A 13340-nucleotide genomic window follows, 5' to 3' on the forward strand; every position below is an offset into this window, starting at 1 on the left:
AATCTTATTTGTATTTTATACACGTTTAAAGCTAAATATATTTACAACTTTTAGTCATAAAAACAAAATGTCCCAAAATCCACCTGTGATTTTTTTGATTGCTGCAAAGTGAATTTCAGCGAACAGGTGTGCTGAATGTCTTTAGGAACTGATTGGTGAGCAGGTGTGGCAAATGCATTCTGGGTAAGATCTTACCTGTGTTATTAAAGCTAGTTTTGATGTTTGAAACGGTTTCAATTGCTGAAGTTTGTTCCTGTAAGCCACTGACACAGATGTCAAACTGAAGTTTTTGATTGTATCACCATATAATCATGACAACGGTTATGGACATGACGAATGAGGACACAGTGTTGGTGGCGATGGAGTCGACTGCTTGTGAGCCTCATCATGCCGCTCTACCAGAACTTTCTGGAGTTTCTTCCATAACATCACAGGTCATAAGATTGCAACTCCATTCATAACATATAATGCCCTGTTTTATGCACATAATATAGCACTTTATGGCGTTTGATGTGTGCAGAGTGAGAGCGCTGAAATCCCTGAACAGCAGCAGCTTCGAGTGTACTTGAAAGTTCGCCCTTTCAGTGAAGAAGAGCTCAAAAGCAATGAAGACCAGGTACTGTAGAGTTCAATCTAATGCTGATGTTTGCCTTTGGAAATGTAGGATTTTAACTTTCCTCTCAGGGTTGCGTTGTGTTGGAAGACTCTGAGACCATCGCCCTTCATGCTCCTAAAGGATCTGCCACCATGAAAAGCAGCGAGAAAGGAATTGGTCAACAGGTCTATAAGTTTAGCTTCACCCAGGTAAATCGCTACTTGGGACGAATCCTAATGCAATGCTTCTGTGGATGTTGATGGCATTTTCTTTGTAAACCAATGCAGATCTTTGGGCCAAAGTGCACCCAGACAGAGTTTTTTGAAGGCACAATAAGTTCACAGGTGCACGACTTCCTTCAAGGCAAAAACGCATTGGTGTTCAGTTATGGAGTGACCAATGCTGGAAAAACATATACCATACAAGGTGAACTTAACCCTAATAATCAATCATTCTTTGATGCATCTACTGGAATTTTAAAGTCATTGCGTGTGAAATCATCTGTTTAAAGGTTCTCAGAAAGACCCTGGGATTTTGCCGCGTGCTTTAGACGTGGTGTTCAAGCACATCGCTGGCCACCAGTATGAGCACATGGACCTGAAGCCGTACTTGAGCTCTGATGTGCAGAAACTGGACTCTGAGCAAGTCAAAGTAGAGAAGAATGCCAAGGCAGCACTCTTCAGTTTGCTCAAAGAGGTATGAGCTTCAAAACCGGTCTTACACTTACTCCAGTGTAGTTATTAAGAGTACCTAACTTTGTGCAATTTGGGGAACAAGTTTCTGCCACATTAAACTCACAACTGATTGTAGCGTTTCCACACGCTAACAGTGACCTACTATCGGTGAGATTCTGTAGTGTGCATTTGATGGACACTTTACTATCCCATGAGGCCACGGGAGAGGATTTATTAATGCCAGTGAAGCGACATCATGAGAAATCGAGTCCCCCACCCAGGAATCGGGTCTCCTTTAGGACCCAGGCTGTAATGCCTGATCAAAAGTGATGTTGACTAATTATAACTTATTTCACTATTGTATGCTGTTTATTACATTAAATGCAAAAGCAACATACTTGAAATATAAAAGGAATGCCTATGTATTGCATAATGGGAAACAAACTGGAAACGGATATTGGAAGCAAAAAATTTACATAATATAAGCTTAGCTAGCAGGCTAATCGGGTAGATGTATGCTATGCTAGTGCATAAGCTTACTAAAAAAACAAGAATGAGAAATGCTTGATTTCAAAACCTATAGCTTCAGTTATATGCTAGAATATGAACCATGTAATTTTAATGACATTAATGGTCAATATAACGCACTTTAAACAATATAAATCATAACGTGATTTTGAGGAATTATAATGCGGCGCTAAAAGTACTACCTGTTAAAAGTCTGTTGAACCAATGGGATCATTTGGGGTCCTAAAGGAGACCCCGATTCCTTGGGGAACTGATGCTAGTATGTCACATGACAGTAACAACATGGCAGATGTAGTACATCAATTTCATTCATGCTATATAAATTAAATTGAAATGTAGTACCTACTCAGTATGCGTTTATTTACTTGATGCCGTAGCAACACATGAAAAATGCGCCTAAAATCTTTCGAAGACATTGCTGAGCACCTAAACATAGCAAAAGTTGTGTTCATCTAAGTTTTTAGTTCGTTTAAAATGAAACAAATGTACTATTACTTTAATCGGTTTGTTTTGAACTATGCTGTAATAGCTGTTTTGCGGTGTGTTCATTGTCAAACTACAAAATAGTTTAATTATTAAAGACATTAATTAGATCAGATAACATTTTAGCTGTCTGTTATTACAACACGGCTCACCTATGGGGCATGTTGTCACATTGCACTACTAAGTATTCACTGTAATAATGACACAAGAACACACAATCGTACTAGATGTATGAAACTAATGTGAGATCAATGAAACATTTGCAGTTGGCTTGTAAAAGGTGTTTATGCATGTTTTGACTGCTGTCTACACTGTTCTGACCAGCAGGGGTCAACATTGTGACGCTTCAAAACTGAATCATTTTGAGTTCAATTGATTCACAGTTTTTATTTCTCCCATCACTACTACGTACTGGTTCTTGAAGTCAATGTGTTAAAGCTTGCCTACTGTTTGGCTTCTCTTCTCAGGAGCCTGAACCCACAAGATCCAGTAGAAGCAGAAGCTCGACATCCTCAGTCAGCAGTTTGTCATTTTCCAGTGTTTCATATGATCATACAGGTATAAGCAGTTGTGATTGCTAGAAGGTCACGTGTAAGGACCTGGTTTGAGCTTTCCGCCCATGTCTTCCAGTTGACAGCGCCGATGGCACGGCTGATGAAGGACATTGCCTTTACTCTGTGTGGGTGGCGTTTTATGAAATCTACAATGAGCATGTGTACGACCTGCTTCAACCAGCCCACACCAGCAAAACCAAACGCCGTCCTGCGCTGAGGGTTTGCGAGGACAGCACAGGGAACTCGTACATCAGAGGTATGGTTCCTTCGCTAAAGGAGATGATTGACTTTAAAAGAGTTCTTAAGTGTTGTTGGTGTCTCCCTGTAGATCTGAGATGGGTTAATGTGCAGAATGCAGACGAGGCCAGTAAGGTTCTACGTGTGGGTAATAAGAACCGGAGCGCAGCCGCAACCAAGATGAACCAGTCGTCCAGCAGAAGGTCATCTATCCTGTCAACTTGAGTTAGATTCCCTGGATTGCTACAAGTTTAACTGAATATTTTTCTTTAATGAAAATGGACAAACCCAAGGTTTGTCAAAGGTTGAAAATGGACAAACCCAGTGGATGGGTTTATCCATTTTCAATCCAACTTGGGCTGTTTTTAACTCATCCTCTCTTTTTTTTTTTTTTTTTCTTTTTTTTTCTCTTTAGGGTTTTATTCACTTTGAGTATAGACCTGAGAATTTAAATTTCCAACTTAAACTCATAAATCTTGAATGCTCTGGAGCAGACTAAAGTTTGGTCTCTTTTTAAAGATGACACTTGGCAGATTATAGCTGAAGTGAAAGTTTTTAAAGTGAACTTAATATACGTAAAATTTTATAACTTTTTTTTTTTTTCTCATGAAAATGCACATACCATTTTAAATTATGAAATACATATTTTACAAAACACATTGTACTCAAACTGTGATACAATCAAAGCCATAAATCTCAACTAGCTGTGTGCAAAATTTGAGATTGATATCTCAAAAAATGAGCTTTCAGTAAGATTTTGTTTGGGTGCAGTACCAAACACTTCCACTAGATGAAATTTGTCTCCCATTCATTTCCAATGCTCTCATTTTTGACAGTGAACAATACAAATGACTTTTTCAGGACCATTTAACCTTTAAGAAGTTTCGTACCATTCTGATGACGTAAAAAATTAAACGTTTTTTTTTTTCTTTTTTTTTTTGGGGTCAAAAACAACCCAACAGCGCCAGAGGGTTAAAATCTGTTTGATTCCCTGGCTTTTTGTGCATTACTCAGTTTAGTACAGAATATCCATTGCCTTTTAGTGCAGCTTGTAAACTTAAAGCTAAAACTTTGCTCTGTTTGCAGTCACAGTATCTTCACCATCAAACTGATCCGCATCGAAGGAGCAGATGTTCAGGGACTGTCGGAGTAAGTGAACAGCATGTGCATTTTGAAGCAAATCTGTCATTTTGAAAGTGTAACATCTTTCTATTCTCGCATTTAAAGTCTTTCGCTCTGTGACTTGGCCGGCTCCGAAAGATGCAACAAAACCAAAACGTTTGGGGAGCGTCTGAAAGAAGCTGGTAACATCAACAATTCACTGCTGATTCTAGGCAAGTGTATTGCAGCGCTGCGCAATAACCAAAGCTACAGGTACGGGCAAATGCCAGCTAGACGACTGAGAACGGCAGGTTTACGTGTGATGGTTTTTGTAACCGTGTTTGCTCCTGTAAGGGTGAAGATGAGTTACGTCCCGTTTCGAGAGAGCAAACTGACACGGCTCTTTCAAGGGATGTTTTGTGGCCGTGGCAGGGCTTGCATGATTGTGAACATCAATCAGTGTGCCTCAACTTATGACGAGACCCTGCATGTGATGAAGTTCTCTGCGGTTGCCAAGCAGGTTTGTGATTATCAGTAGTGGTGATATAATGCCACGCAGGTTGTAAGCCAGCTTCATGAAGGTTACAAATAGTCATGGCTGCTTAAGTAAAGCAATTGACCAAGTCAACCAAAGTTTCAAAAAGCCTCATTTTCCCCATCACTAACGTCAAGTGTGCCATTTGGTGCCTGTGTGTATGTTAGGTGTTACAGGTCATACCTCAAAGATCTATCGAGTCTCTGGCACCACGTCTGGTTGGTCTGGATGGGAAGCCATTGCTGAAAAATGGAGTTATTGATGACCAGGCTGTGGATGAGTACCTATCAGAGGAAGAGCTGCTGGACGGAGACGAGGCAGATATGTCAATATTACCCCAAGAGGTGACACTGCTTTGGTTGAACATTTGCATCAGTTGTGACACTGCTTCATGTTCATTGATTTTCACTGTTTCTCTTGCAGGAGCTGGTGAACCTGGTGGAGAGCTTGCGTGTGAAGCTGTTGGCTGAGCGCAGAAAAAATCTGCTTCAGGAGATTCAGATACGAAAGGAGATGGGAGACGCCATGTTGCAACAAATCATGGAGGCGGAGGAGCTGCACAGGTGTGTTCTTAAAGTCACAGTAACGGACTTGTGGAAGGTTCTTTCACTTTAATCGTGTTTGTGTTTTAAGTCGTCAGCTGGTGGACCTAAAGGAGAGCTATGAAGAGAAGATGGACAGCACGTTTGAGATGTATAAAGAGGCGTTGAAAGATCACGCGTACCAGTGCGCTCTGGAGAGACTGGAAGAGGATTACATCCCTATAGATGAATTCAATGAAGAGCAAGAGAGAGTCAAGGCACATGTTTAAATCTAATTAACCACAGTGTTTGGCGTGAATGTTTGAGCAGAGATGTGCTCTTGTTTGCGGGGAGTGGAATCCTGGTGGGAAAAATTCCACATTTGCATTAAAGGAGGGATTCGGCCATATCTAGGGATGAAAGTATAATGGGGCTAGTAATAATCTACAAACATCCTAGTAACTGCTTGGCAACACTAACAACCATTACGGCTGTGCACTTCTGACTGTGTAACAACCTAGTTGCGTTTGACAAAACACAAAGGTCTTGTACGTATAGCATGTTGATTTAAATTATCATTATCATTTTTATTTATAGGAGTTGGAGAAACTTGTATTCGAGTTGGAACAGAAATGCAGGTGTTCTGCTCCTCAACCCATCATGCAGGACAACTCCATGCAGACAAGCCCACTGCCTGCCACAGAGTCAGGTATCGTGTGTGTGTGTGTGTGTGTGTGTGTGTGTGTGTGTGTGTGTGTGTCCCTGAGCCTGACATGAAGTTTGGATGTTTTCGGCTGCAGAGATTAAGTCATCTCCGCTGTAGTGGACTCGCCTATATGCATGTTTTATTCAGATTACATAATCTCAGAATGTTTGTCTTCTACTTGAAATGGTTGACAATATCTTGACACCTCAATCTTTCTATAGATTTCTCATGTCTGTGAGACAAGTGTACATTGAGTTTGTTTTTGTGACGCGTTCCAGTTCAGAGACTGAGACGGCAGAGAGCGCATCCTGTTGGTTTTCTTTATTTTAAAAAGGCACAACGTTTTCTTGTTATTGCAACTTTACACAAGTTTTGAATGATGTATTACTCTTATCTGTATGACCAAAAATGACAGTAAGTCGTTTTCGCTGTTATCAGGTAAAAATGCAAGTGACTGCGCTGCCGCCTCCATGTTGTGCAGTAAGCGCACTATACTTCAGCTTCCACACTTCCCACAAACACTTGGATATGTGCCCAGTAATAGAGCACATTTATCTAGGTTAACGTTAGAGCCAACGGCTATGTAAAGTTGCTAATAGTTTCAAATAAGACCATATTTGGGGTTGATGGAGGATGTCCTGCCCGACATACTATAATTACAAGGACCTGCCGTTAACGATCCGTCCCTCACAGGTTGTTATTATTATTATTATTATTATTATTTATTTATTTTTTCTGCGACACATACAATTTTTGGTCGACTAAGCCTCTTCTAGTCGACTAACGATTATTTGAATATTAGGCGGCAGCCCTAATAAATTCACTGTCTGTGGATGATCTTGTGTGTGATCTCATCCATCCATTGACTCTGCAGAATCAGAAAGGTTTAAAATGCTGTACAAGGAAAAGTGTGCGGTGGAGAAACTGTGTGTTGAGAAGCAAGAGGTAAACGCACAACTGAAGGTTTCTGTAGGAGTTTCATTATTTATTCTGTACCTCTGAGTTTTGGCTCCGTATTTCAGCTGATTGTGTCTCTGGAGCGGCGGATCAGCGAGCTGAACGAGACTCTTCAGGAAGCCGGGGAGAGCTATATGGAAAAACTTGGAGAGGTCCAAAATCTACAAAACAGACTCTCAAATCAGGTTAGAGCGCATACCGATTTATAAACCTACTGTATGGCAATGCACTCGTTTTGAAATCTTTTTTTAATTATTGTTGACAGGAGCAAAAAACTGAATGTTTACAAAGTGATGTCGTTGCTAAAGAGAAGGAGATCAACCGTTTGCGGGATGAGATTGCGAAGCTGGCGAGCGAGTCTGTCGGTCAGTCTCGACCGCGGTGTGGTCTGCTGGTCAACATTAAAGAATCAATGACGACACCATCTACAGGAAGTCTGTGCCGCACTATTAAAAAGTCCGTAAGAGCATCAACTCTAAGGAAAAAGCCGAGCTGATTACATGCTTGAAAGAACTGCTGTAGCACTATGTGTGTGTTTTTAATTGTGTTTTAATAGTTTTATTTTGTAATAAAAACCTATTTTTAAACTCTCTGGACTCTTTTTCGACTTGTATTAATGATTCTGTAATTGTGATAACCAGGGCCCAGTTGTTCAAGAGTAATCTGATCGGATTTCGGAAAATAGAGATGCAAACATAGGACGACGCACCTTCTCTCTCTTCCTTTGTAGAGAAGTGAAGCTGCTAATGTCCAAATATGGCGCTGACATCTTGGAAAACCGAGTTTGCGCAGTAGTGAGCGTGAACTGAAGGCCCCGCCCACACTCCCGCAGAATCGGTTAGTACTTGAACAATGTTATCCACATTATTTCATCTGCAACAGCATTTTGAACTTTTATAGTTTGGTCATTAACTTTTAAATGCATCATGCAAACACAGGAGAGTCTCCACATGAAGGACTGGCAGACCAACGTGCTGCTGCATTTCTCTCTGATACGGTAGGGAATTAAATTAAATTGAATGTGGAGGATTTTAACTGTGACAAGATGATGTGAGAGGACGCACGTAACTAATCGACAGAGCTGTCAGTTAAAGACGCAGTTATGATGAAGTAGTTTGTCCCAAAGCTTCTGCTGCACAATCAAAAGTATGTACTTTTTCTTTGCAAAAACAGTACTTCAGGGCATAGTATATGGCGAGTTGAGACGCAGCATTTGAACCGATTGATTCGTAAAATGATTCAGTGTTTTGAAGCGCTGGAAACGCCACACGCTGGTGACCCCTGCTGGTCAGAACAGTGTAAATGCATCGAAAACTCAGTCAAAACATGCATAAAAACACCTTTTACAAATGTTTCACTGAAGGTGTTATCCATTAAGTGCAATTAACAAATCATCTCTAGTAGCACTAAATATAAGTGTCTCTATAATATGTGTTGTTTTATTAAATTGTAGGCCTTGTTTGGTTAGTTTTATGGAGAGTTTGGTTAATCCGACCTGTAAGAGACTTAACTACAACCCTTATTTTTTATTATACAAATGTGTTATTAAATGTCTACAAATGTATAAAATTAGGTAAAAGATTAGGTAAAAATCATATATAGACACTTGTTCTTGGGTTCACAGAGATCATCGCCCCCTAGCGGCGAACCATTGACATTTCAAAACAGTTATGACGTAAAGAAGACTCATTTACTGAAATGACGCGCTCCGAATCACTGATTCGAAACAAATGACTCGGTCCATGAAACAGGGTTCCAGACATCCAGCGTGGGTGGAAAAGTGGATAATTATATTAAAAATTGATTAAATGTGTCTCACCCCACATATCAAATTGTTTCTGAAGACAAAGTGTTAACCACTGGAATTGTATGGATAATTTTTATGGTGCCTATACATTTTTTTTTGTTGTTGTTCTTTAAGTGAGCTTTTACTTTTTTTATTAACAAGATTCAATGCATTTTCCTTACCTTTGCTTTTCCTGCTGTGATTGTGAAGCTCCTTTAAGGTCATTTTAAATAGTCAATCAGTCTAATCTCAAAAAGTATGAATATTCCATGTAACCTCTTCATTAATTAAAATGCTTGCATAAGATTAAAAAAAAAAAGAGAGAGAGAGAGAATTGTTTGGCAAATTGTTTAAAACAATTAACAATTATGCATATTTCATTTTGTTAGTGTTGTCAAGCATGGGTGGGTATAAATTAAAATGATGAAATCTTTTGAACAAAACAAAAGTCACAGGTATGTAGAAAAATATAAGGACACAATGAATAATTCGACATCTTTAATGTCAAGAATTTTATGGAAAATTCTGCTGCCACTAAGTTGATTTACAGTCTATGGCAGAGAGAGAAATATCTCCAGTTCATGAAAAAGAGGACATAATAAATGTTTTACTGAACAAATTATTACATTTTGTTTTAAAAAATAATACACATCAGCTGCCATTGATTGAGGAGTTGCATTTTGACAGAACAGTACAAGTTTTTTTCTCTACATTGTGTTGTGTACAGTACAACACACACACACACACTGTCTTACTGTACTGAGCTTCTTCACACTCATATTTCCTAAAGAGACTTTTAAAAATAAAGGTTCTTAATTGGTTCTATGAAGAACCTTGGACTATAGGTTATAGTAATAAATAAATAAATAAGGTGGTAACACTTTATTTTGATGGTCCACTTCAGACATTCTACTGACAGTCTACTAATACTCTAATGAGAGTTAGTTAACATGTAGTTGCAAAGTTACTTATAGTTAATTGAATGACCATCAAAATAAAGTGCCACCGAAAAGGTTCTTTGGGAACCCAAACCGGTTCTTCAATGGCCCCCTTTTTGGAACCTTTATTTTTAAGTGTGTATGAGATATGACTACTGACATAAAAACACAAGTTTGTATGAATCTACCGTTTCCTCTACATTTCTAAAAAGCTTTGCATTTACAAACAAAATGTACAAACACAAATTTATAATTGTTTAAAATAAATGTGATATCTCCAACTTTCCCTTAGTGGTCACAGGCAGCATGGTCATACAACATACAAACATACACTGTTAGATGAAGAGAAATCACATGACTTGGCATGAATGTGTGTTCTATGCTTTGGGCAAAAAGACGAAGCGATGAAGCGATATGCCCTTTGTTTAGACGTTCACTCACAGGTACCTTCTGTCTGTGGACAAAGAGGTAATAAATGAGTTGCTAGCCTTATAGACCTGGCTTTTTACCTGAACAGAATTTGAATTTTGAAATTGATCAAAGTTATCCATCTTGAAGAACATCTCAATTCTCTAACTGCACCGCTTTAATTGCACATGTTTATCCTATGCGGAAGTCTTTCTTGTCGATTGACTACTATTAGTTTGCCATTCATGGGTTTATCTCCCCCAAAAGTATAAACATTGAGCCCCAAACACAATCTAAACATTGAGAGCGTCGGCCCAAATCCACCAATCTCTTTCAGCTCTGCCGTGGCTACTGTAGCAGGTAGAGAGTTTGGGGCGTGGCTACTGTAGCAGGCTGAGAGTTTGGGGCGTGGCTACTGTAGCAGGCTGAGAGTTTGGGGCGTGGCTACTGTAGCAGGCTGAGAGTTTGGGGCGTGGCTACTGTAGCAGGCTGGGAGTTTGGAGCGTGGCTACTGTAGCAGGTAGAGAGTTTGGGGCGTGGCTACTGTAGCAGGTAGCGAGTTTGGGGCGTGGCTACTGTAGCAGGCTGAGAGTTTGGGGCGTGGCTACTGTAGCAGGCTGAGAGTTTGGAGCGTGGCTACTGTAGCAGGTAGAGAGTTTGGGGCGTGGCTACTGTAGCAGGTAGCGAGTTTGGGGCGTGGCTACTGTAGCAGGCTGAGAGTTTGGGGCGTGGCTACTGTAGCAGGCTGAGAGTTTGGGGCGTGGCTACTGTAGCAGGCTGGGAGTTTGGAGCGTGGCTACTGTAGCAGGTAGAGAGTTTGGGGCGTGGCTACTGTAGCAGGTAGCGAGTTTGGGGCGTGGCTACTGTAGCAGGCTGAGAGTTTGGGGCGTGGCTACTGTAGCAGGTAGAGAGTTTGGGGCGTGGCTACTGTAGCAGGCTGAGAGTTTGGGGCGTGGCTACTGTAGCAGGCTGAGAGTTTGGAGCGTGGCTACTGTAGCAGGTAGAGAGTTTGGGGCGTGGCTACTGTAGCAGGTAGCGAGTTTGGGGCGTGGCTACTGTAGCAGGTAGAGAGTTTGGGGCGTGGCTACTGTAGCAGGCTGAGAGTTTGGGGCGTGGCTACTGTAGCAGGCTGGGAGTTTGGAGCGTGGCTACTGTAGCAGGTAGAGAGTTTGGGGCGTGGCTACTGTAGCAGGTAGCGAGTTTGGGGCGTGGCTACTGTAGCAGGTAGAGAGTTTGGGGCGTGGCTACTGTAGCAGGCTGAGAGTTTGGGGCGTGGCTACTGTAGCAGGCTGAGAGTTTGGGGCGTAGCCACTGTACCAGGCGGAGAGTTTGGGGCGTGGCTACTGTAGCAGGCTGAGAGTTTGGGGCGTGGCTACTGTAGCAGGTAGAGAGTTTGGGGCGTGGCTACTGTAGCAGGCTGAGAGTTTGGGGTGTGGCTACAGTACAGTGGCGTTTGCAAAATATGCTCTTTCCTCACATCCTAGTTGTGAGAAGCTAACAAGGATGGAAAAGGAAACAAGGATGCACAATTCGTGAAATGAGAAGCACCCAAGAGTTGTTGAGCGAACAAAGGCCGGAATGTTGTTGCCCAGAGGGTTTTGAGTGTAATCTCTGTATATAATTTACTAAAGGAGTCATGATAAAACCTTGTTGATCCCATTAATTGTTGCCTTGTTGATGCCTTCTAAAATTTCCCCCATTGGGCTGACTGGTTCTGTCCACGATTTTCCATTAGAACATGGTTTAGTATGGTACGATTACAAACAGTTCACATAGTGCACACACTGATTTCTTTTTATTGCTCCATGCTGGTGGAATGTTTTAGTGAACCAAGGTTCCTGGTCTAGATGGATTGAGAAGCATTCTGTCTCGGAACATTGTAACATTATCATTGATTAATGGCATACATTATTGTTGACATACACAAGTTAGCAATGATGTCATTGAATTTATATTGACATACTAGGCAGTGTGCATACTTGCGCACAGGCAGTGGCACCACTGGTTGTAATATCACCTTCAACACTCATGCACAGATATCTTTTGCAAAGATCTTCCCACCAAACTTTGTTTGACAAATTCTTTAAGGTACTTGAAAGCTTGCCCAAAGCCAGTATAGCATGTTTTTCTTAGTTTGGGTTCATGTTGGTGGCCATTGCCAATGTCGAGGTGAGGACTAAGGTCAATTTAAGTGCAAATAAGTTATTTCACAATCTGAAGCAAGTTTAGAGAATGGGGCAGTGTTGTCCACAAAACATGTATAGAATCTCCAGTGCATCAGGTTCTGCAGAGCGTCTTGTGACTTCAGCACTTTGTCCTTTGGTTGGCTGGGTAACTACTGGAGGTGTAGTTTCTATCATTGGATGCACCTTATTAGAAGGTGGTGTGAAGACCGTTACAATGCTGTGTTTTTCAGCACAACATTTAGGAGTCTCTGCAAAAGGAGTAACCTTGTTCTCTGTTTTCCCCTTTGGAGCGTCAGTTTTTTGCTCATCTGACTGTACCTCGGAATCACTGGAATTTGGAAGGTGAAAGTAGGTGAACGTTTTTCCGGGGCACCCTGTATTTTCCCCTTGCTCTGTGAAAGACGGATCCTTGTCAGGCATCATTGGAGAATGGCCAAATAAGGAATATGGAATATCCTCTTTCCCAGAATCCTGCTCTGACTCAGCCAATCCAATATTCTCTTTTACATGCTTGGGTGTGTCTTCATTCTCTGGACAAGATTTCGGACTCATTTGGTTTTCCCTACATAACCAGCGCCCCTTATCAATTAGGACTGCATCCTTTGGTCCCACCCTGGCATTCAGAGTGATACAATGCGTTGGCTCATTGAAGCTGTCTCCTAAACTTGTGGCATTAAAGTATGACAAATCTGGTGTGGCATTTGTGTGAGCCTCATTGATGGAGGGCAGCCTGGGGGCATTTGTACTTCTAAAGCCTTCTCTTTTCTTGACTTTGTGGGCTGAAGAAGATCTCTTCTCATCAGAACTAGATCCTTTAGAGCCTTGTCCATAAAGCCGCTCAATAGTTCTTTTTACATAACCCTTGGCGATGGCCAACCTGCATGCGTCTTTCTCTTCTCTCGATTCCTCTGAGGATGTTGAGGATTGGTGTTCATTTCTGTCAGAAGATTCATGGTCATCTGACAAATCAGAACTTGGGCTGCATGGCTGTGTCTGTTTGTCTGTACTGTTTTTAGCAAGAAACATGTCTCTGATGGATTTCACTCGGTTGGTCTGAATGTGTACCTCTGAATCTCTGTTTTTGGAATCATAGCTGAATGCTAATGATGATGAGACAGAATCTATTGATGC

The 13340-nt window shown here is 41.2% G+C and overlaps 1 protein-coding gene across 2 annotated transcripts; it reads left to right on the plus strand.

The window, feature by feature from the left end:
- Window positions 1–196: 196 nt before the first annotated feature.
- zgc:56231 (uncharacterized protein LOC406257 homolog) lies at window positions 197–7481 on the plus strand. 2 transcript variants are annotated; one of them, XM_051900041.1, is made up of 18 exons: window positions 199–434; window positions 521–616; window positions 685–804; window positions 883–1021; window positions 1107–1291; window positions 2748–2838; window positions 2911–3090; window positions 3163–3274; window positions 4158–4220; window positions 4299–4445; window positions 4527–4692; window positions 4875–5051; window positions 5131–5270; window positions 5341–5506; window positions 5826–5937; window positions 6809–6879; window positions 6957–7076; window positions 7157–7481. In XM_051900041.1, exons 1-18 carry the CDS (start codon window positions 312–314, stop codon window positions 7385–7387), a joined length of 2439 nt encoding a protein of 812 aa, XP_051756001.1. In that variant the 5' UTR covers window positions 199–311; the 3' UTR covers window positions 7388–7481. The 2 variants fall into 2 exon arrangements, with proteins under 2 accessions (XP_051756002.1, XP_051756001.1); XM_051900042.1 differs by lacking the exon at window positions 6809–6879 and having other exon boundaries at window positions 197–434.
- Window positions 7482–13340: the final 5859 nt, after the last annotated feature.

Source organism: Ctenopharyngodon idella, chromosome 7 (genome assembly GCF_019924925.1).
Source record: "Ctenopharyngodon idella isolate HZGC_01 chromosome 7, HZGC01, whole genome shotgun sequence".
Classification (NCBI taxonomy): Eukaryota; Metazoa; Chordata; class Actinopteri; order Cypriniformes; family Xenocyprididae; genus Ctenopharyngodon; species Ctenopharyngodon idella.